Here is a 24,228-nt window from a genome sequence, read left to right as displayed (position 1 = left end):
AGTGAAAAAACAATTATTTACCAAAAACTATTTTAGGTAAATGTTTGAGGTTGTGAGCAAGGAGCTGCACTACTGCCATTTGGGCTCTACTATCGGTTATATTCAACACTAACCTTTCAGTTTGGCTCTGATTTGTCATAATTGCTGCAATTTTAACAGTGTATATAGAAATGCCCTACCCACAAATACTATGGTCTAAACACACTGCAAAACTTGTGTTCTGTAACAGTGATGCGAGTAACAGCTACATCTTATGTTCAAAATATGAAATAATTCACAAGTTGCTTCATGTAACTCATTCAAATACATAAAAAAATATAAACGCACAACTATTCCACAGTGAAGTTAACATTTTATTTCTTTAAGTGCCATTCATGCATATTGGGGATGGGGGTGGTATCGACAACTCTAATAACAAGTTATTTTACAGCACTAAACCAATACAAAGAGTAGCTGTATCACCTCATTGGACAGCAAAAGTAATAAACCGTGCAATAACAAAGAGGACAAAAAGGAGAAAAAGAAAACAAATACAAGAAATGACAAAGACAAAATCAAAAACTGAAAAACATAACAAAATATATATTATCAACATTGAAACACTGAATGTAGAACCATAGTACAGGTAAAAGGTAGTGTCACAAAAAGCCAACACATTTTCATCACATATATACAATATAGATATATACACATACGGTCTCACCCTCTGATTGGACAATAACAAAATACTCTATTCTTCCCTCTCATGAGTAAGACCAACCCCTTGCCTTGATGCCCCGCCCCCAAGAGGAAAAAGGGATGATTGAAAAGACATTTATTTACAAGAAGCACAACAACACACCAGCACTGAATAAAATAGGCCTCAATCAGCAGTACTTCTTGGCAGTTTTCTCCATAATGTAACAAGCGAACAAGGCTTATTTTCTTTTTTCATATCATAGTAATCTCTCTGGCAGGTACATCTCCAGCAGTATTTAAAAAATGTCATTGTCTTTTTAAACAAAATGTACTCACTCGCACAGACACACACACACACACAGTTAAGAGGGTGATCCAGTCATCGTCTTTCCCTTCCACTTTACCTCTGATCACATCCATGAGCTCTTTCCAGCCCATCCCATCTCCTCTGAGCTGTAGGGGTGGATTTACTACATACCCTAAGGCTGTCTGAGAGTTTTTCATTAGTGCCTTCATCATTACCAGTGATGAAATAGACATACAAAACCATGGGCTGCCAAGACTTCCCTATCACTTTTACATCCATATTCTCACTGTGTTCCTCAAAACACCCATTCCTTAGGTGAGTCCCAGAGTCTGCAGCACCCACACTGACTTCAACTAGTAATCAAATGGTCAATTAAAAATCACTACACTGATCTTTTCTCCATGAAGTAGTCCTCCTTCACTAATGAAGGGCTCAATGATTGACAATCTTAAGTGATCTTGGCTTTGGAACTGAATGAGCAATCAGACTGTGCTTTAAACGGCTGGCTGACTGACTGACTGATTTTGGCCATTAAACAAAGACTAAACACTCAATGGGTATCCACAGGCAGGACAATCAGCCACACACAACGCTTTCAAATACAATGAACATTTGGGAACGCTTTCAAATACAATGAACATTTGGGAATCTAACCGAAAATCCGGTACATGTAAGTAAGAAAAGGAAAAAGAAGGAAAAGGAAGAAAAAAACATTTAAGATCAAAACAATGGGCAGTATTAACGAACTGGCTGCTAAAAGATCTGTGAAACATTGCAGATATGCTTGGCAGTATAGCTAGCTGTGAGAAGAACTAGCACTAGCACTAGCATTAGCACTATCATTAGCACTAGCACTAGCATTAGCACTATCATTAGCACTAGCACTAGCACTAGCACTAGCTCCAGCCAAGCTTCCCTTCTTGTCTTCTGCCTCCTGTTTCAAAAGGACAATGGCGGTTCAGTATCTACACATGTACACTGTCACAAGAGACATATTGGTGTCTGGCCCCAGCGGTGTTTATGTGATATTACAAAACAATGTCATGATTTTCAGAAATGGAGTAAAACAAAATCCAGCCAAATATTTAGTTTATCTAAGGGCCAATAGTGGAGGAACAAATGAAAAAGGGAAGATGAACTGTGCTCTACCCAGACAAAGCTCCCATACAGGTTAAACGCAGCACCATGATGGGGGTTCAGGGCCAGTCTGATTAAGACGACAAAGAGGGACAGAAAGGACAGGAGTGTTTCCAGAACCTCTAGTCTCCCATCCTCCATCTCCACCTGGCTGTTGGGGATCCTAACCAAAATGCACATCTGCCTTGAACCCTTGCTTTCATCTCTTCTTTCTGCATCTGTTTGGTGCTCGTTGATAGCATATGCAGATGATTGTAATTTTAGGGCAAACACACACCGTGTTCCCTTTTTATATGGTATTTCAGCATATTTTCTGCCTTGCAGTGTAAGTCGGTCACAACCAAGATATTTGGGAGATCGATTCTGATGACTTGGGACGTATAGCATCTGAATGAAGAACATTCCTATTGTTTGTAGTAATTAAGTTATATCAGTACATTTCCTGCATCAGAAGATAACAGGAAAATATCCTACAGTTCATTGTGCTGCATGTACACTGAGTTTAATATATGAAAAGACACCTACAGGTGTATACTTGTACTCACTCATTTTGTGTATTAACTACAAACTATTCCCTTAATATACTAGTACAGGGAAATTATAATCAATCTCATTGATTGCGGGACCAGTGGAAGGATGTAGTGATTGAGAATGAGACTACTTTAAGTCTAAGTGTTATTTTGTCAAAGGAAAAAAAAGCCAGACGGTGAGGGGGGGTTGATGAGGTCTGGAATTCATCTACCAGTTTCAGTCTTGGAGTATTGGAGATAAAGGTATGACATTGTTAACAGAATAGACACAAAACCACAACAAATACTACCGGTAATGTATCTGAATGTACACAATTAGCTAAAAAAAAAGAATGGGCCAGATGTGTTGGTTAAAGGACAACGCTCTATGATAAAGCATTTGTGTTCTTTATGTGAAGCCTAGTTCAATGCAAAACACCCTGTTCAAAACATAACCTCAGTTATTGTAAACCTTCCTACCAATACACCCACTATTGGGGATCCTAACCTTCCTACCAATACACCCACTATTGGGGATCCTAACCTTCCTACCAATACACCCACTATTGGGGATCCTAACCTTCCTACCAATACACCAACTATTGGGGATCCTAACCTTCCTACCAATACACCCACTATTGGGGATCCTAACCTTCCTACCAATACACCCACTATTGGGGATCCTAACCTTCCTACCAATACACCAACTATTGGGGATCCTAACCTTCCTACCAATACACCCACTATTGGGGATCCTAACCTTCCTACCAATACACCCACTATTGGGGATCCTAACCTTCCTACCAATACACCCACTATTGGGGATCCTAACCTTCCTACCAATACACCAACTATTGGGGATCCTAAACTTCCTACCAATACACCAACTATTGGGGATCCTAACCTTCCTACCAATACACCCACTATTGGGGATCCTAACCTTCCTACCAATACACCCACTATTGGGGATCCTAACCTTCCTACCAATACACCCACTATTGGGGATCCTAAACTTCCTACCAATACACCAACTATTGGGGATCCTAACCTTCCTACCAATACACCAACTATTGGGGATCCTAACCTTCCTACCAATACACCAACTATTGGGGATCCTAACCTTCCTACCAATACACCCACTATTGGGGTTCCATCCAAAGCAAACCAACAAGCACCACAGGCGGCCTGCTTTTTCCATAAAATAATAAAAAGGAATAAAGAGAGAAACTCATCCAAGAGGCAGCCGAGGCCTATAGTCAACACGAGAAGGATAACAAGCGGAACAAGTCGCTCAAATCACACAACAGTTACGGAGGGAGCTGGGGGAACTTTGGAAAGCTGCTGGCTGGGAGGGGGATGGGAGAGGGCTGGCTGAGGAACGAGGACTGGAGGATTTGTTTCGACATGAACGTGTGCTACTTGCCTGGTCAAGACAAGCACATAAGCCACCACTTAAACATGTCCTAGTAAATATGATTGTCTTCAAAGTAACATTTATTTTGTATGTTTCATTTTGTTAGTAAAAATGGCAGTACTCTGAAGTCTCTCCCTCTATCCTCCCAAAACAACACCTGCTCTTCTGTTCTGTATCCCACCAGCAACAGTCAGTCTCCTCGCTAGAGCGTACAGCTCAGCCTGGCTTCTTCCTCCTACTTCCACCTGCTCTGCACCACCTGACCGTTCCTTGTTAGGGGCAGAACATCTAACATTAGACAATGGAGTCCCAGTCAAAGTCATCCTGGATGTCATCAGCTGGCATGCGGTGCATCTGGAAGTTTCTGGGAGAGATCATGTGCTGCTGGTTCATCTGCGCATGGTGTCCTAAGAGAAGAGAGTAGGGGAGTTGGGCTTAGTACATACACAAAGACACACATGCACTGTGCAAGCTTCATTGGTTAAATGTGTAGTTGAATGGGAAATGGACTTGTCGAGGTGTTGTTGTAGTGCTTGTAGAATGTGGAAGGATAGGTTTGATGAATACTTGGAGTGTACCGTAGAGACCATCCCCTTAACTGAGATCTAGTTTAGTGAGTAGTTGTATTGTATAGAGGCTGCCGCTGTTCTGTACCTGTCATTGTGGGACCTGCGCTGCTCATTGGGGGCATGTGGGGGTATCCTGGGGGGCCCATCATAGACATGCTTTGTCTTGAGTCCATGTAGAGATTTCCTGTGGAGAGAAAGACAAACTCAAGTATCGCAATCCCAAAATAATATATGTGCTAGCTAAAACAAGCCACCTGGGTCAGCAGCATTATTGCAATATACATTGAGTGTACAAAACATTAAGGACACCTGCTCTTTCCATGACCTAGACTGACCAGGTGAATCCAGGTGAAAGCTATGATCCCTTATTGATGTCACCTGTTAAATCAGTGTAGATGAATGGGAGCAGACAGGTTAAATATGGATGTTTAGACCTTGAGACAACTGAGACAGATTGTTTATGCGTGTCATTCAGAGGGTGAATGGGCAAGACAAAAAATATTTAAGTGCCTTTGAACGGGGTATGGTAGTAGGTCCAGTTTGTGTCAAGAACTGCAAAACTTCTGGATTTTTCACTCAACAGTTTCCTGTGTATGAAGAATGGTCCATCACCCAAAGGACAACCAGCCAACTTGACAACTGTGGGAGGCATTGGAATCAACATGGGCCAGCATCCTTGTGGAACGCATTCAACACCCCCCTGTAGTCCATGCCCCAACAAATTGCAAATTCAGGCTGTTCTGAGGGCAAAAGGGAGTGCAACTCAATATTAGGAAGGTGTTCCTAATGTTTTGTACACTCAGTTAACATTTACATGAAGGAAAATGCCACCAATGTCCAATGATCTGGAGTGGTAAATGCAATAATAATGTTAGTTGGGATGCAGGTTAGAGGTGAGGAGTCACCCACCTGTGGCCATGTGCTGGCTGGGCTTGTTGGGGTGCATGGAGCCATGGCATACGGGTACGGGCTGCACTGCCCCCTGTGGCTGAATGACACCGGTGCGGGCAAAGAACTGGTTGATAGATGAGCAGAGATCTGCGATCTGTGTGGGCTCCAGGGCCCAGTTGTTCTGCTCTGCTAGTCTCATGCTCTCCTTCAGTCCTGCACAGGGTCAAACATACATATCATCAGCCAAGGAAAACAGTGATGTACAGCCGCCTCAGCAGCTCACCAGTCCAACCCTTTCAGTAGTACTAGCTGCTAGCCACTGCAGAGAAATGTCTCAACGACAACTTAGTCATAAAAATCACCGGTCAAATCATCCACACCCCATAAATGTGAAAAGTGGGTGTAGACACTTATCTATCTAAAAAAAAAAATGCTTTAATTACATAACTAAAGTTTATCGGTGATAATTAAAACCGCCTACCTTGCAATTGTATACTGTAATTGGATCAACTCTGTGACCTGCTGAGCTACACTGTTTGGTAATTAAACTTGAAGGCAGTGTTCTTTAATTGTAGAGCTCCTTCAAATTCAACTGTTGATTGGCAACACGTCAGCACACCAACAAAAAGAGAGAACTCCAATATGTCTAATGGTGCTCATCATGGGCAATCAGCCATGAAATCATTAGGATAAAATGACTCTGGTAAACACAATAAACAGCTGTTAAAATGTCAGTGAAAAGAACAGGTAGACAGTAAGAAAAATATATTAAAAGCAGGACTAACACATTGAAAAATAAGCAGCCTGTATAGTTATCCTATTTGAGGCTGAAATTGGATGTGTCAATGCAACAGCTTTTACATAATCCTTCATGGCCACACCTTGAAAAGGTGAGAGGTCGACATCAGCCCAGTTATAACTGCTGGCAATACGGCAGCTCTCTTTCAGTGCGTCCAGATTTGGGTACCAGTCAGAGGGCAGACCTGTAAACACAGATGGAGCACAGACTATTTTTTAGAGGCTGGAGGAGTCCATGAGTCTCTACATTTCCTGCAACAGTACTCTACTTTGGCCACCGGTAGGAGCCAGTTCCCTCTGAAAAGGTTGCTGTGCTCCAGAGGTACTGTCTGGTATATGGATGCAGGATTTGCTTTGTTCTCATTACAGTAAACAGCATAAATCAGATGGTGATTTACGGTCCTTTGTCCCAAAGCAGGTCTTGGTACTTATATAGAACAAATGTCCAGCTGTGTCTTGGAGGGTTATCCCTGAGTGTATCTGAATGTGTGTGTTTGTGTGTGTGAGAGACATCGGTGTAGAAGAGAGAGGCGGGTCTTACCCGTGTTGCAGGCCATCTGTTGCTGGGCAGGATGGGGCTGGTGAGCCAGAGTCTGATGCTGCTGCTGGGAGGGGTGCTGGCCGTGCTGCTGTGAGTGTTGGGAGGGGTGCTGGGTGTGCTGTGTGTGTTGGGAGGGGTGCGGCGTGTGCTGTGATGGGTGCGGACCATGCTGGGAGTGTGCAGGGTGATGGGGGTGCTGGTGCTGGCTGTGTTGGTTGTGCTGACCATGTTGGTTGTGTGGGCCGTGCTGGGAGATGTGCTGTGTGTGGGGTGAGCCATGGCCCGGGTGGGCGTTCTGGCCAGGGAGCTGGGGAGGGTGGGACAGAGGCACCTGGCCACCGCTGCTGGAGTGGTTGTTTGTCAGGCTGTTCTGGGTGCTAATGGTGCCACTGGGTGAGTGCTGATAGGAGCAGGAGGTGTGGGTCTGTTGGGACGATTCCGTTGGCATGCCCATCAAACCTGGAAGTCCATATACACACACACACACACACAAAACACAGTCGTTATTAGTCCTCTCTGCTTAGAGAATTGAATCACTATTTGAGATAAACATACAATGTAAAATAAACTGATGTTACATTGAGACTAAACAGCTGCCATTTTGAACGAGCTAAAGGAATGTCTCAGCAGCACTAGAGAGTCTGAGCCTTTATTCTGCATCCTGTGTTTTTTTTCACATTCGTCATTGTGCAGCAGCACTGTTCTCTGAACAAGCACGACTGGAGCACGAACATCTGCACACCCAACAGACATCGTGTAGAGGAGTGGTTCTTAAGAGGCCTGTCCATTTACATGTTAGTCATTTAGAGTTGCCTTCGCCACTGCCTCAGAACACTTACTGCAGCGGTGACAAAGGTGGATCTCTTATCGGCACGACTTACGCCAGAAGTTACAGTTAAAGTGCCTTGCTCAAAGGCACGTCGGCTTGGGGTTTTGAACCAGCTTCACTTCAATTACTGGCCCAACGCTCTTAACCGCTAGAATATCAGCTTTGCCACAGTAAACCTATTTTACAGGAGTGCTTTTAGAGTTGACTCCAGCCCCTCACCCCAGAACACTTACTGCAGCGGTGACAAAGGTGGATCTCTTATCGGCACAGAAAGCCCATTGTCCAACCAGGGAAATACAGAAAGCAATTAGCGCGCAGCCCCAGAATAATAATGCGAGCTCATTACCTATTATCAAAGCCGGTGAATTAGCTCACTGTCTACAGCACCATGGTGTGAAATCCTCTCGCTCGCTTATTTACACTTTTTAATTGCAAGGGCTTGTCTGACTAAGAGATTTCACTTTTATGCACATAAAAAGGGAACAACTTTAAACTAATGAAACTTAGATGATAGATTAAAGGAGAGGAACACTGAAAACATTCGCATGAAATGCATTAGATTTGTGAAAGTAGGCTATACAAGGAAAAGCATTGTCTGCTTTTACCCATAACCCACTTGTCAAGTGCTTTTTGTTCTTCAGTCAATCAGATTACAAACAAAAAGCATTACGTTCTAAAGGGCTGCCATGTTTTGGAGAGCTACACTTGATCTGACTCTGTGCAATAGGCCTTTATCAGGTTTGATGCTGCAATCATATGAAGTGTGTGTGTGTGTGTATATATATATATATATCATCCTAAAGATATAAGGATTAACAGAGTAAGGATTAACATGTTTCATCCCATATAATGAAAGTCCACTGCATTATTCTGCTATGAACTTGCCGACTCTCTTTTATGCTTAGCATTGGGAATGAGGCCAGAGGCTTTAGCACACAGTAGACCATGAAAAAACCCATAGATTTCCACTACGGTTACTGTCTATTAAATGACTCATTGAAATCACTAAACAATTCCACTCTCCTTCGACCAGCTGTTAGATGTATAACACCCATAGAATAATCCTGGCATCTTCTGCATGAGTTTACTAACACTACCCGGTGGGGCTGGGCGATATGACCATATATATCGTGTGACAATAGTAAAACGTCTATCGTTTATATCGTTGTGTCGCAAATCACACTCTTTACGGCAATATTTTCGGCAATTGGACGATACTTTGCATTCTTCCTCACGAGTCGCGTGGAAGGAAATATGCAACACAAACAAACAGGGAGAGTGAACGTGACACAGAGCACAGAGCTCGTACCTAAAAGAGGGGCTACTTCGGTCTCATGGCCGTGGTTCGGGTATGAAAAGTCTGACACGGACCAGAAAACTGTCCACTGCAAAATATGCCGCAGGCCCCGACAACAGGCACAAACACCACTAACCTCTTTTACCACCTACACGGTCCTGACAACAGGCTCAAACACCACTAACCTCTTTTACCACCTACATGGTCCTGACAACAGGCTCAAACACCACTAACCTCTTTTACCACCTACACGGTCCTGACAACAGGCTCAAACACCACTAACCTCTTTTACCACCTACACGGTCCCGACAACAGGCTCAAACACCACTAACCTCTTTTACCACCTACACGGTCCTGACAACAGGCTCAAACACCACTAACCTCTTTTACCACCTACACGGTCCTGACAACAGGCTCAAACACCACTAACCTCTTTTACCACCTACACGGTCCTGACAACAGGCTCAAACACCACTAACCTCTTACCACATACGCAAGAATCATGTGAAGCAGTACGGAGAGAGTCTGCGGATGACATGCAAAAAAGTAGTCGAGTGTTCAAACAAACCTCAAAACAAACCCCGACACACCATATGGCAAAGAACCATGAAGATGGAAGGAGATAACAGCTGCCGTAACAACTTACATCTGCAAAGACATGGCCCTAATTTACACGGTCCAGAAACGGGGGTTTTGTGAGTTGGTCCTAACACTCAACCCAAGGTACCAAATGTACATTCATATGTGACACGTCTTAAAACCAAAATAACATGCAAAACAGGCAATCCGTCAAAAATGAATAAATATATATTTTAGGCCTATGTTTATTTTGTTTGCAACTATAGTTGAAGTGTTTTCCATTTACCTCTTTAGATTTTATACATTAATATTTTATATTTTGTTACATGCTTAATTGAAAATTTGCACAAAGGTTCTAAATAAAATGAGAAAGTACCTTTTTATTTGTTGAGTTTAATTCAAAATGTAATGAGAAATAGGTCTATGTGGTAATTTTATATAAACTATATAACAAAAAAAATAGGTGCTATATCGTGATTTGTATCATCATCAGGATATGAAATGACCTTTGTCGGGATATGAGATTTTGGCCATATCGCACAGCCCCACTACCTGGTATGCGTCATCCTGCCCTCTTGACGAGCACTCACCCTGTTGGCTGAAGGACTGCCCAAAGACAGACTTGTAAAGGCTGCGGAAGGAGGCACTGAGATCTTCAAAGTCGGAGAAGAGGAGCTGCTTGTCCCTCTCTGGCATGTTGTACTGGGGCTGGAGGGGCTGCTGGAGGCTCATCGACTGAGACACCGGCTCTGGGTGGTTAGTCACCTGGGGATGGAGGAGGAGAGAGAGAAGTAGAGGAGTAGAAAGAGAGGAGAGATAATTAGAGATTTGAGTAGTGAATTACATCTACTCTACACCTAACACTGACAGCTGTGTTCCGTCATGCAGTACAACCTAGTGGTACACACCTCCGTCTAACATACTAACTACAGTACAAACCTATTACCACAGTCAAACACTGACTATAACTTTCATTGGTGAAGAGCACCGACTACACCATCGAACACTGACTCTTGACTGGGAAACATACGTTTCAGAGACATCAATGGATATCTGCACATGGACCTGCTGGAGAACAAGAGAGCCACAAACATTTCATGCAAAACATTTTTTCTACACTGAACAAAAATAAACAACATGTAAAGGTTTTGTCCAATTTTGTAAGAGCTAAAATAAAAGATGCCAGAAATGTTCCATCAGCACAAAAAGCAAATCTCATTTTGTGCACAAATTTGTTAATATTCCTGTTAGTGAACATTTCTCCTTTGCCAAGATAATCTATCCACCTGACAGGTGTGGCATATCAAGAAGCTGATTAAACAGCATGATCATTACACAGGTGCACTGTGCTGGGGACAATAAAATGTGCAGCTTTGTCACAACACAATGCCAGAGACGTCTCAAGTTTTGAAGCAGCGTGCAATTGGGATTCTGACTGCAGGAATGTCCACCAGAGAATTAAATGTTAATTTCTCTACCATAAGCCACCTCCAATGTAGTTTTAGAAAATTTGGCAGTATGTCCAACCGCTGACCATGTGTAACTACGCCAGCCCAGGACCTCCACATCCGGCTTCTTCACCTGCAGGATGGTCTGAGACCAGCCACCCGGACAGCTGATGAAACCGAGGAGTATTTCTGTCTGTAATAAAGCCCTTTGCCCTCCCAGGCCCCACCCATGGCTGCGCTCCTTCCCAGTCATTTGACTGATTTGTATAAAGAACTGGAACTCAGTAAAACCGTTAAAATAGTTGCATAATGCGTTTATATTTTTGTTCAGTACATTTTTTTGTGCAACAGATCAAGGCTTATATTTGAATTCTGTCCACTAACCTAATTAAACTGCCAAGAACGCATATTGAACATGTATAAACATGGTGTGTAAAGTGGTCACTCCTCAAACTAAACATCAACTACATGCCTTTGTCTTGATCACTGCTTGCATCCTTCTCAAAAAGTATTAAAAGAGAAACCAAAATCAACACAAAGCCAATACAATAGATGGCCTGCAAAATGTATTTAAAACAAAAACACCAAAGCCTTGTACAAATAAGCAATCATTTTACCATGTACAGTAGTGTGAGGGTCAATTTGATCCAATGGTGTATAAGAGTGCAGGCAATGTTGCCCTATAACAAAATCGTCTAATAACGTTAATGATGAGAAAAACACATATGGAGAAATCACTATTCTATAACTGAGGCGGTACCTTGCATTTACATGAAGTAGACTAGATGTTTAAGAACAGTATATATCATTTATTGCAGCATCACAGAGGTAGCTTTCAAGCCACACCAGGTTTAACACGTGAAGGACACTAATAATGGAGCTATCACTTAAAGTAGTCTTGCTGTTAGAGTACACATTCTTTAACACAACAAAGGGCTTTGCAGACATACTGGTGGGCTATAGTATAGATTGCCTTGCTATAGAATTCAGTCTGAGTCTGCCTGGCTGAAGTGAGGCAGTAAGAAACAGTCTGCTCTCAGCAGCAGCACTGGAGGGACATCCATCAGTCTGAACGGATCGATGCAGAGAGCCTGGAGCAATAGCACCCTGGGAAGCAGGAGGACCCCACCAAAGAAGGGGGCATCTCTGGTGGGAAGGCATCACAGGCAGCAGCTCTCTTTGTCTGTTCTCCAAGAGCGTGTACAACCCTCACTTTCCCTCAACCCCCCCTGATATTCTGCGCTAGAGCACCAACCCCCCGACCTCTTTAGTCTCTCACTGTCTATAGCTCTTCTGAAGGGAAACTCCTGGGTCTCTCGGATCATATGAGATATACAGTAATTAACTGGCCTGGGGCACTGCCCTCAGAGTGGAGCTGATACACTGTTTAAGTTCCAGGGTTACAGCTATCTACTGTGATAAGAGATTGGCATGCACTGCCTAAATTCCTGTATGTCTAAATGTGATACAGTGACAGTTATTTGTGGTGCTTGTTTGGTTTTAGCTGATGTATAGCTGAGGAACTGTGGTTAGAGATTGACATGCATGTTCTAAACATCAATGGTTTTCAACCTGTTTTGCCTAAGGACCGAAATTGAACAAGGTTGTCTGTCTCAATCCAATATTCGCCACTTTGTTCTGGCAAGTACCCATCGGCAGTGAGATTATGGGAGCAAAGAAAAGGAAAAAAGAAGAGGGCATTTTCTCTGTACATCCACGGATCAACCAGTCACACTTCATATGTAATGTAGGCTATGGGATGGAAGCAAGCTAAGTGCACAGACAATGCACACAACACCACATACTATCTAACCACTGTAGCTAGTATTGACATAATTGAATCACAATGGATTAGCTCATTTCCATGAAACAGCTGCCGAGTTAGTGCAGTGTCCTTAGCTAGGTAGTGCTAGTTAGAGAATATGCCAACTTGAGCTATCTAGCTAAACATTTGGCTATGGTCTGGCACTGACAGTATAAGATTATGGAGAGTGAATTAAATTGTTTCTTCGTCATCTTGCTAGGTAGTTATCTAGCTGTAGCCATTAGACAAGTATCAACAAGTTTTTAAAAAACAAAATAGCAACATTAGCAATACGCGTGGATATGCAATTACCAAACAACACTATTGATACCTTATGGTTTGGAGTATTTTAACTTTGCTGTGTGAACACAGGCAAACGTTTGACAATCCTACCAGTGTGTCTGAACTTTCAAGCTTACTGGTTTGAGACGATAAAATCAACCAAATCCACTAAATAGTGCTGCTAATAAATATTTTTTGAAAATAATATGATTGAACTATTTTACTTCAGAAGGTTCAATTATTTAAAAGTATAGGTTCATTATAATTTCCACACACATTATACCTGGTTTTAGTTGTTAAAGTTCAGAATGGATTATATTTAATAAAAATAAATTAGATATTTTTTTACTCAATCACATCCCATTCAAAACCTCCCGCAACCCACCAGCTGATAATCGCTGTTCTAAATGTTTAAGAACTGGGATCCTGTAGTTGTTTGTGTTGCTTGGTGTTTAGCAGTGTGTATAGCTGTAATACTGTGGTTAAAGGTTGCAGCAGTGTGAGCTCTTACCGGTGTGTAGCTGTGCACGCTGCCCACACTGTTTAAATTGACAGAGGCCAGACTCTGGTCAGACAGGCTGTTGTTAAGGCTGCTTCTTGGGCTGTCACTCCCATCCTGGTCTGGGTTGTATAATGCCACCTGAAATAAGAAGAGGCTGTGTTAGCTTTTCTTGCACACCGCACATCACACAACCTAGAAAAACACCAACAGGGTTTGACGAATAACTGCATGCCATATACAATCATTATCATTCTGATGGTGATTCACCATTTGCCCAAATAATGGCTGGGGATGGGTTTTGTTCCGTAACAAACTGAATTTGGTTTGTGTGCGTGTGGTTGTGTGTCTAGGAATTCGATACCTGTGTGTGTATTCAAAGCATTTGTGTACTGGATGTTATCAGAGTGCTTTTTTTGGACTAACAGGGTGGCTGGCCAGGAACATATTTTCTGAAGCTCCATAGCTACCCGAGCCACAGGGGCTCCTTCTGAATAAGTGTCCAGGTAAAGGCTCTTCTCTCTGGGAATGTAAGGGAGGGTGTCCCTTTTTTAATTTAAAAAACAACTAAAGGTCACACTACTGGCCGTGTCAGACCCATCTGCTCACAGAGCGCAAATCGGTTTGGGACAACAAAAGGTCTTCAATTCAACCGAGACCCTGACCTTTCAATACAGCAATGCAAGCAACCAGAGCACTGCAACGCGACCATCTTCATTATTATCATCTGAAAAGGCTTTGCTAAAGAAAAAAATTGTGTATTGTGGTGTCACACAACAGACTGATATTAAGTAGCACTGGTGGTAGAAACAATCTGGCGATGAATATAATGAGATCCGGAGAGAATAGACGTGCATTCATTTTTTTTCCATTTTGTGAAACGGAAAGAATGTGTGGAATGGCAGCTATGCGAGCGATGCTACTGGCTGGTGTGTGTGACAGGGCAGGGATTGGCAGCAGCACTAACAGCCTGGATGGTGCTGGTGCTGTGTGCTCAGTCTTGCCCAGTGTCCGGTCAGGGCTCTCTGCTCATCAGGCTGGGTGGCTGTGGTCCTGCCTGCACCCTCTCTCCCAGTCCAACACACAGCAGCAGCAGGACATGAAGGCTGCTCTGCATTCTGAGGCCAGAGAGAAGTCTAGGCCTGACTGACCTCCAGATCTGAGCTCAAATAGTACTTAATATAAATAATATATGCCATTTAGCAGACGCTTTTATCCAAAGCGACTTACAGTCATGTGTGCATACATTCTACGTATGGGTGGTCCCGGGGATCGAACCCACTACCCTGGCGTTACAAGCGCCATGCTCTACCAACTGAGCTACAGAAGGACCACGTGCTTGATGCTTGATTGAGCTTGTGCTTGATTGAGCTTGCCTGGCACAATGGAACCAATGGAATAATCTCAAAAGTGAAAACCCGGTAAATCCGTCAAGCTTAATCATCCGTTCAGTGTTTGAAAGAGAACCCACCATTTGAACCCAGATCTGGCTGCTGCCCTGTTACTGTTATATAGGCAGTCTGAGTACAGCCACTGACTAGTGCTGAGCAATTTACCTCAATTGTTTTGGGGGTTGGGGGGTTATTAAACAACTAATTGACAAATGTCAGTTCAATTACTTGAATTCCATAGTAGCTAATTACCACGTTTCTGCGCTGAAATAGGTAGACTATTTGCCTAATGAAAAACTACAACTCCCTTCAGCCCAGCGTCCCACAGTTAGTTATTTTTCTCTAGAGAGAAACCAAATCATTCATAAGATACATTTAGTCAAGAACTCTCTGGGATGCTGGGCTGAAGGGAGTTGTAGATTTCATTAGGCAAATGTATGACCTAGTTCAGCGTAGAAACGTGGTAATTAACTACGATGAACAGAATCCATTGTGTCTGTTATTCCCGGGTAGGACAGAGACGGCTAGCCGACACAGACCACATGAGAATGTACACAACACAATAATGAGAGGGATAGACACAGTTCTTGAGGTAGCTCTACCCGATTGATAGTTGGAGTAGTTGCTCATAAGCGGTCTTGAATGTATGCCATATATACTTTGAAGAACTATTCAAATGATTGTCAGACAGCTATGAAGCATACATAAGCAGCTACTAGCTAGCAAGCTAGCCTAGCTAAATAGGATGACTCAAAGACAGTACAGTGTGGGGAGTACAGAGAACGTTAGATGTTTGTTTGTCTGGCTAGCTGCCTTAGAAGAGAAGAGATGGCTTTAAAGAATGAAAAATAATAAAGCCATAAAATAAAAACCAAGTAATACACACAACTGAAATATTATTTCATAGTAATGTCCTCTTTTTCTATTAATGTCTACCCAATGTGGAACTGACAAAGACGAGTGTTTTCAATGTTTTGGCAATTCACTATTTTTGGCTTTGGAATTTCCACTAAAATAATTTGTCATTATTTCATAATGCATTCAATGTTGAAAAAGATCATCAAAACTGAAATTTGTGATAATTTTTTTTATAACCAAACTCGTCCTCAAAAGCACTAATCCTGACACACAGCACTCTCCCTCAGTAGTGTGTCATTGTGGGCTCTCACTCAGCCAGAGAATGACACAAAAATGTTGTGCTTTAATAAGTCAGAGGAGAGTGTGTTGGATCCAGTGTAGTAGTGAATGTGTGGTGGGGGAAGGGGATGAAAGCGAAGCTAATTAGTCGACTCTTGCCTTCCACTACTCAGTGTGGGCTTGGCTCCAGTGTTCATTAGCGTGAAGGAGGAAATCAATGAGCAGCTAAGACTGAGGGCTTAGGCACGTCTGAAAATCAGCACTACAATGCTAATCAAACAGCACACTGTAGAAATATAAATGTTACATGTAATGAGCGGGTTTTAGCCTTAAACCACCAATCTATTTTTACTCCACTCGTCCAGTGTGATGATTTCCAGACCTCACTGCTCTGTGGTTTACACAGACCCCAGAGTCAAGACGCCCACTCGACCAAAACTCAGTCATCATCTCTCTCACACACACGCAAAGTCATCCAGTCCCACAAAGACAAGCATGCTCACACAGGCAGGAGCTCCTGCCACAGTAAATCCTGATGCGTATTTGGTGCTAGCAACTAGCAGGAGTTAGTGTGTGTTCTATTCTTAGCAGTAAATTAAGTAAAAAGCCAGGTGTGTCTTTTACATAAGACTAATCTGGAGCATGAGACTTGGATTATGAAATCAAAGCGAGATTCACCCAGATGTCTTTAACAATGCCTGCCAGGGTTCAGCAGAATCCCTGCTCACAGGATTTAAGAGGGAGAAAGAAAAGCAACGGCAGACTTTTCCTCAGTAAACACACTTCTTCCTACAATCCCCCTTCGTTTATCACGCTCTAGTGCCAGACTTCTGTCTCATTCACAACCACTGCAAACGGCTACCTCAGAATAGACCAGAGAAAAATGTTTTAAAACACGCGCGTGTGTGCGGTGAGTGTGTGTGTGAGAGAGAGAATGAAAGGCAGGGGAGACTTGAGGCACGTCTAACAGACCGTGTTTGGATTCTCACTGGTTCTGTAGTCCTGACACAGTCTCCCATTGGCCTCTCAGAGAAGGCAGGAACATGAGAGATAGAGATGGAAAATAGAGAGCGAGAAAGAGGGAATTCCTGTGGTTTGGCACAGTGCACCAAAAGAGGCATGGCCAGTTGTATGTTTACAGTGTAACACAGTGAGAAACAAGCTCTCTCAGGAGTAGGGCTCAGATCTGCTGCTGCTTCTCCACTTTATCATAGCAACAGTTACAATCAGGAGAACAAAAGACACACAAACACAGCCCTGCTGTAACCTTGCCTGAAGCAGGGATGTTCAGAATTTTTGGTGTTTTGTTTTCCATGATTCTTACGTGTGAAATCAAACTGTTGTTATCTATGGAGGATGTCCGTGTTAAATGGCCAACTGAGGTTTGAAACCTCAATTTTCACAGCAAATCGATGGCAAGTGATTATTTGTTGAGATGAGAGCAGGGAAGAGGTGTGTGTTTTATAGGGGCTCAGCCTAACCCGTCTCACACGCCAAAGACAGTCCTCCTACCGAAAGGGCAGACACACACCACTCCCTCTTACTGCACAGACACACGGTTCTATCCTAGTGAGGCCCTAAAATGTATTTCCTTTCAAAATCCTATTTTCTCTAAGCCCAAAACCTAAACCCCAAAATAGCCTTTGTTCTTGTCGGGATGTGGGAAACGTCCCAACGAGGGAGAATTGTCCTCGTTTTACTATCCTTGTGGAGACTTCAGGTCCCCACGAGGGTAGAAGAGCAAGACCACACACACCCTCCTCTTCTCACACATCCCACCCTCAAGTACTCTTCCCCAAAGCACCCCCCTCCCCCAGTTTATATAAAAAACAGTATTTTCTTTATGCCCACTGCAGTAAATGAATGAGCAACTCTTGCAGGTTACTCCAGAGAGCTGCCCCCACTGGGCCCAGAGGAGAGGGCTTAAGGTTAAAAAGCCTATTTCAATTTCAGAGTGAACAGCGTATTCAATGCCAACAGCTTGCAGTCCCTGTGGCTACTCCCGCTCTTTCTCTGCAGTGAGGGTTATACGGCAACACAGTACTGTCACGCCAGGCTACTAAGACTCCTCCAGCCAAACGCTACGGCACGCCCGTGGACGTTAGTTTCTTCTCCACAACGAATCTGGATCTTAGTACTTGCCTGACCCCACACTAGGATAGGATAAATACCTAGGATAGGATAAAGTAATCCTTCTCACCCCCCCTTCCCCCCCCCTTAAAATATTTAGATGCACTATTGTAAAGTGGCTGTTCCACTGGATGTCATAAGGTGAATGCACCAATTTGTAAGTCGCTCTGGATAAGAGCGTCTGCTAAATGACTTAAATGTAAAATGTAATGTAAATGTGTGTGCACGTATCCATCGATAGTGTTTCTTGTGCTGCAGTGCAGCTGTGTGTTACAGCGTGAGATGTACTGTAGTGTGTGTGTGTGTGTGTGTGTGTGTGTGTGTGTGTGTGTGTGTGTGTGTGTGTGTGTGTGTGTGTGTGTGTGTGTCCCGGTTGAGTGCTGCTCTCAGTGAGGAACAAGCTGTGGGTGGGTGGGCGGGCAGAGGGAGGAAGGAGGGGTCAGGGTGGTGCAGTGTGTGCAGGTGCATGCTGGGTAGTTACCTTGTTAGTCACAGTGTTGATTGCCAGAGTTGGAGAGGCACTTCCAGAGATCATACAGTCCATTCCCAAAGACTCCGACTCCAGGGTGTACGGTGTGGAAGCCTGGGGGAGGGAGGGAGACAAAAGTATTACTTTGATCTAATTATCAAATATAGGACCACTAAAATATTCACTCTTAACTAATTCTAGGAATAATGCATAACCTCAAGCCATAGGTACGAAGGCATAGGTTTTAACACTCATATATTGCCGTGTTTGTTGGGAAGCTAGTTTTCCTTCCAGGCAAGAGGGAGGAATGCAGGTCTCTAGTATGTAAAGTACACCAGGACCATTTATAAATAACAAAAGAAGCAACACCTTTATTTAGGTCACATTTGAAATATTTCCTGAGGAGATGAAGAGAAGAGCCCCCATTGCTCTCTGCGAGTAGCGAGCGCTCCACTGGGGGAGATAACTCCACCACGCCTGTCTGCCAAAACTGCTTACTGTAAGAGGATTGGCTGGCAACAATACCAATTTTAATTCACGATATACATAAATGAGATTTCACAAAGTCACAATTTTCTAAATGTCTGAGACTTAATGGGATGCCTTTTAGGCCAACAGTCCCATCTGGAGTATGAATAGTGCATGAATTCTGTGCATTTGTTTTGCTTTAGAATTACACACCAATGACTATATTTAAACTCATTTACACACAAACACACAGGTGTAGGTACTGTATAGAATAGGATGTGCACCTCTCCCTCCCGCTCCCCATCTTAGAACCACAGACATACACGTGGCTGTTTAACTGAGTGAGTGGGTCTTTGTGTCTGTATGTCTTGTAGCGGGACAGACTGCCGCCTGCAGCAGCCAGGAAGAGATGGATGGATGCCTCAGAGCCAGGTCAATCTGGGCAGTTTACTAAACCAGTGAGGCTGTGCGTTACACTGGACATGACTCATACATAATTAAAGACAAAAGCTCACGCTCAGAATGAACAGCCAGTGCACATTAATTGATGTTTGTAAAACAATAAAAAAAGACTGCAGAATGCAATGTATGTAAGTAACAGCAGCCTGGGGCACAGCTTATTAATGAGGAGCCTGCTACAAGACAGACTCATCCAGAGACCGTTACGTAAAGGGAGGAGAAACTCCTACTGCGTGCGTGCGAGTGAGACAGTATACAGGAGAGAGAGACAGAGACAGAGGTCTATCGGCGAGAGATTGAACATAAAGAATAGCTGTATGAACTCAACTACCCGGTCGCATTCACAGGTAGTATCACATTTTCACTTCATTTCATTACAGTACAACGGTTTGATTTGTTTGATCGTAGCTAGCTACTTAGCTAGCTACATAGCCGTCTTTGTATCAAAGATAATTGTGTAGTCTAGAGCGATTTTCTAGGTTCGCTAGCCATCTATTGTCGTTCTTTTAACGCAACGTAACGTAAACAACACTGCTAGCTAGCCTGCTAGCCCCCCGAATAGCAACACTGCAGAAACTATTACACTCAACGGAACGACTTGATTAGTGTAGTGTCAACAACGCACCCACTGCCAGCTGGCCTACTTCAGCAGTACTGTATCATTTTAATCATTTTAGTCAATAAGATTCTTGCTACGTAGCTTAACTTTCTGAACATTCGAGACGTGTAGTCCACTTGTCATTCCAATCTCCTTTGCATTAGCGTAGCCTCTTCTGTAGCCTGTCAACTATGTGTCTGTTTATCCCTGTTCTCTCCTCTCTGCACAGACCATACAAACGCTCCTCACCGCGTGGCCGCGGCCACCCTACTCTGGTGGTCCCAGCGCGCACGACCCACGTGGAGTTCCAGGTCTCCGGTAGCCTCTGGAACTGCCAATCTGCGGTCAACAAGGCAGAGTTCATCTCAGCCTATGCCTCCCTCCAGTCCCTCGACTTCTTGGCACTGACGGAAACATGGATCACCACAGACAACACTGCTACTCCTACTGCTCTCTCTTCGTCCGCCCACGTGTTCTCGCACACCCCGAGAGCGTCTGGTCAGCTTGGTGGCACTATCCTCATCTCTCCCAAGTGGTCATTCTCTCTTTCTCCCCTTACCCATCTGTCTATCGCCTCCTTTGAATTCCATGCTGTCACAGTTACTAGCCCTTTCAAGCTTAACATCCTTATCATTTATCGCCCTCCAGGTTCCCTCGGAGAGTTCATCAATGAGCTTGATGCCTTGATAAGCTCCTTTCCTGAGGACACCTCTCACAGTTCTGGGCGACTTTAACCTCCCCACGTTACCTTTGACTCTTTCCTCTCTGCCTCCTTCTTTCCACTCCTCTCCTCTTTTGACCTCACCCTCTCACCTTCCCCCCTACTCACAAGGCAGGCAATACGCTCGACCTCATCTTTACTAGATGCTGTTCTTCCACTAACCTCATTGCAACTCCCCTCCAAGTCTCCGACCACTGCCTTGTATCCTTTTCCCTCTCGCTCTCATCCAACACCTCCCACACTGCCCCTACTCGGATGGTATCGCGCCGTCCCAACCTTCGCTTCTCTCCCCCGCTACTCTTCCTCTTCCATCCTATCATCTCTTCCCTCCGCTCAAACCTTCTCCCACCTATCTCCTGATTTGCCTCCTCAACCCTCCTCTCCTCCCTCTCTGCATCCCTTGACTCTCTATGTCCCCTATCCTCCAGGCCGGCTCGGTCCTCCCTCCCGCTCCGTGGCTCGATGACTCATTGCGAGCTCACAGAACAGGGCTCCGGGCAGCCGAGCGGAAATGGAGGAAAACTCCCTCCCTGCGGACCTGGCATCCTTTCACTCCCTCCTCTCTACATTTTCCTCCTCTGTCTCTGCTGCTAAAGCCACTTTCTACCACTAAATTCCAAGCATCTGCCTCTAACCCTAGGAAGCTCTTTGCCACCTTCTCCTCCCTCCTGAATCCTCCGCCCCCTCCCCCCTCCTCCCTCTCTGCAGATGACTACCATTTTGAAAAGAAGGTCGACGACATCCGATCCTCGTTTGCTAAGTCAAACGACAATGGTTCTGCTCAAATGTGCTCTGACCTCTTTCTCCCCTCTCTCTCCAGATGAAATCTCGCCTTGTGACGGGCCAACAACCTGCCCGCTTGACCCTATCCCCTCCTCTCTTCTCCAGACCATTTCCGAACCTTCTCCCTTACCTCACCTCGCTCATCAACTCATCCCTGACCGTGCATCCCTTCCGTCTTCAAGAGAGCGAGAGTTGCACCCCTTCTGAAAAAACCTACACTACGATCCCTCCGATGTCAACAATTACAGACCAGTATCCCTTCTTTCTTTTCTCTCCAAAACTCTTGAACGTGCCGTCCTTGGCCAGCTCTCCCGCTATCTCTCTCTGAATGACCTTCTTGATCCAAATCAGTCAGGTTTCAAGACTAGTCATTCAACTGAGACTGCTCTCCTCTGTATCACGGAGGCGCTCCGCACTGCTAAAGCTAACTCTCTCCTCTGCTCTCATCCTTCTAGATCTATCGGCTGCCTTCGATACTGTGAACCATCAGATCCTCCTCTCCACCCTCTCCGAGTTGGGCATCTCCGGCTGTTTACGCTTGGATTGCGTCCTACCTGACAGGTCGCTCCTACCAGGTGGCGTGGCGAGAATCTGTCTCCTCACCACGCACTCTCACCACTGGTGTCCCCCAGGGCTCTGTTCTTGGCCCTCTCCTATTCTCGCTATACACCAAGTCACTTGGCTCTGTCATAACCTCACATGGTCTCTCTTATCATTGCTATGCAGACGACACACAATTAATCTTCTCCTTTCCCCCTTCTGATGACCAGGTGGCGAATCGCATCTCTGCATGTCTGGCAGACATATCAGTGTGGATGACGGATCACCACCTCAAGCTGAACCTCGGCAAGACGGAGCTGCTCTTCCTCCCGGGGAAGGACTGCCCGTTCCATGATCTCGCCATCACGGTTGACAACTCCATTGTGTCCTCCTCCCAGAGCGCCAAGAACCTTGGCGTGATCCTGGACAACACCCTGTCGTTCTCAACTAACATCAAGGGCGGTGGCCCGTTCCTGGACATGCTCTACAACATCCGCAAAGACACAGGAAGCTCACGCAGGTCCTAATCCAGGCACTTGTCATCTCCCGTCTGGATTACTGCAACTCGTGTTGGCTGGGCTCCCTGCCTGTGCCATTAAACCCCTTCAACTCATCCAGAACGCCGCAGCCCGTCTGGTGTTCAACCTTCCCAAGTTCTCTCACGTCAACTGGCTTCCAGTTGAAGCTCGCATCCGCTACAAGACCATGGTGCTTGCCTACGGAGCTGTGAGGGGAACGGCACCTCAGTACCTCCAGGCTCTGATCAGGCCCTACACCCAAACAAGGGCACTGCGTTCATCCACCTCTGGCCTGCTCGCCTCCCTACCACTGAGGAAGTACAGCTCCCGCTCAGCCCAGTCAAAACTGTTCGCTGCCCTGGCCCCCCCAATGGTGGAACAAACTCCCTCACGACGCCAGGACAGCGGAGTCAATCACCACCTTCCGGAGACACCTGAAACCCCACCTCTTTAAGGAATACCTAGGATAGGTTAAGTAATCCCTCTCACCCCACCCCCCCTAAGTTTTAGATGCACTATTGTTAAGTGACTGTCCCACTGGATGTCATAAGGTGAATGCACCAATTTGTAAGTCGCTCTGGATAAGAGCGTCTGCTAAATGACTTAAATGTAAATGTAAATGTAAGACGTTGTATGATATGGTTACCCAATTCTCCACATGAGCGCACTCATCATTACTGGCGATGGCATTGTTTAAGAGAGGGTATCTACATGTGTAAAACACAAAGCTTCAGGGGAGGATGTGGCGTGTCTGGAGGACTCACCCGCTCTCCGGACCGCGGCCTCTTCTTTGGCCGCGTGGGCAGGGCGTCCTCCTTAGGGTTGGTGTCGATGGCCCAGTAGGAGCCCTGTGGAGAGAGGGACCACAGTAAAGAACACACAATGCCCTGCCTGGCCTGATACCCACAGGAACGTTGGACATGAGGGATTCATATCTCCAGACAAAGGGTAAAGGAATCGGAAGCTTTTCTTTGGGACTGACACAATAGGGCTTTAACAAATGCTATTAAAACACAATCCAAGAGTAAACAGTGGTGTGTGTGATAAGTGTGTGTGTGGCTTTGTTTTATATTGGAGGGAGCTGTGTTGTGTGGCGAGGCTTCTCCTCGTCTGTGATGCTCCATGGTTAGACAGTGGCTGGTGAAATGCTAAGCTACTCCTGAAGCAGTGCTTCCTCAGTCTCAGGTAGTGTAGGTAGCCAACTGTAGCTGGGCTGGGAGCTGGAGCAAAGCGTTGGCTTTCTGCCCAGGTCTGAGCCCGGCTAATCAAGGAGAGAATAGACCTGCTGCCTCTGGGGCTGCAGCTGCATTATTTAGCTCTGTATTCAGACCCATTTCATTTCTTTTTCAATGGTGTTCCTCCATGAAGCCACATGCAACACATGATTTCAAATATTTCATATTAATCCTGATAAGATCTCAATTGCCAAGGG

The 24,228-nt window shown here is 44.7% G+C and overlaps 1 protein-coding gene across 2 annotated transcripts in view; it reads right to left on the bottom strand.

Annotated features, from left to right (window-relative positions):
- Nucleotides 1-332: 332 nt before the first annotated feature.
- LOC124003411 (forkhead box protein J3-like) overlaps nucleotides 333-24,228 on the bottom strand; it is a 141,428-nt gene continuing 117,532 nt past the window's right edge. For both annotated transcript variants that reach the window (XM_046311653.1, XM_046311654.1), the window contains exons 4-12: nucleotides 23,561-23,644; nucleotides 18,722-18,823; nucleotides 13,595-13,723; nucleotides 10,140-10,314; nucleotides 6,845-7,303; nucleotides 6,387-6,488; nucleotides 5,524-5,718; nucleotides 4,700-4,798; nucleotides 333-4,452 (exon numbers count right to left, since the gene is read on the bottom strand). In XM_046311653.1, the coding sequence (XP_046167609.1) occupies nucleotides 4,340-4,452; nucleotides 4,700-4,798; nucleotides 5,524-5,718; nucleotides 6,387-6,488; nucleotides 6,845-7,303; nucleotides 10,140-10,314; nucleotides 13,595-13,723; nucleotides 18,722-18,823; nucleotides 23,561-23,644 (1,458 nt within the window). In that variant the 3' untranslated portion in view covers nucleotides 333-4,339. The remainder of the gene's footprint in view (nucleotides 4,453-4,699; nucleotides 4,799-5,523; nucleotides 5,719-6,386; nucleotides 6,489-6,844; nucleotides 7,304-10,139; nucleotides 10,315-13,594; nucleotides 13,724-18,721; nucleotides 18,824-23,560; nucleotides 23,645-24,228) is intronic.

Source organism: Oncorhynchus gorbuscha, linkage group LG18, assembly GCF_021184085.1.
Source record: "Oncorhynchus gorbuscha isolate QuinsamMale2020 ecotype Even-year linkage group LG18, OgorEven_v1.0, whole genome shotgun sequence".
NCBI classification, from domain to species: Eukaryota; Metazoa; Chordata; class Actinopteri; order Salmoniformes; family Salmonidae; genus Oncorhynchus; species Oncorhynchus gorbuscha.
This window is presented reverse-complemented; position numbering and strand designations above follow the sequence as displayed.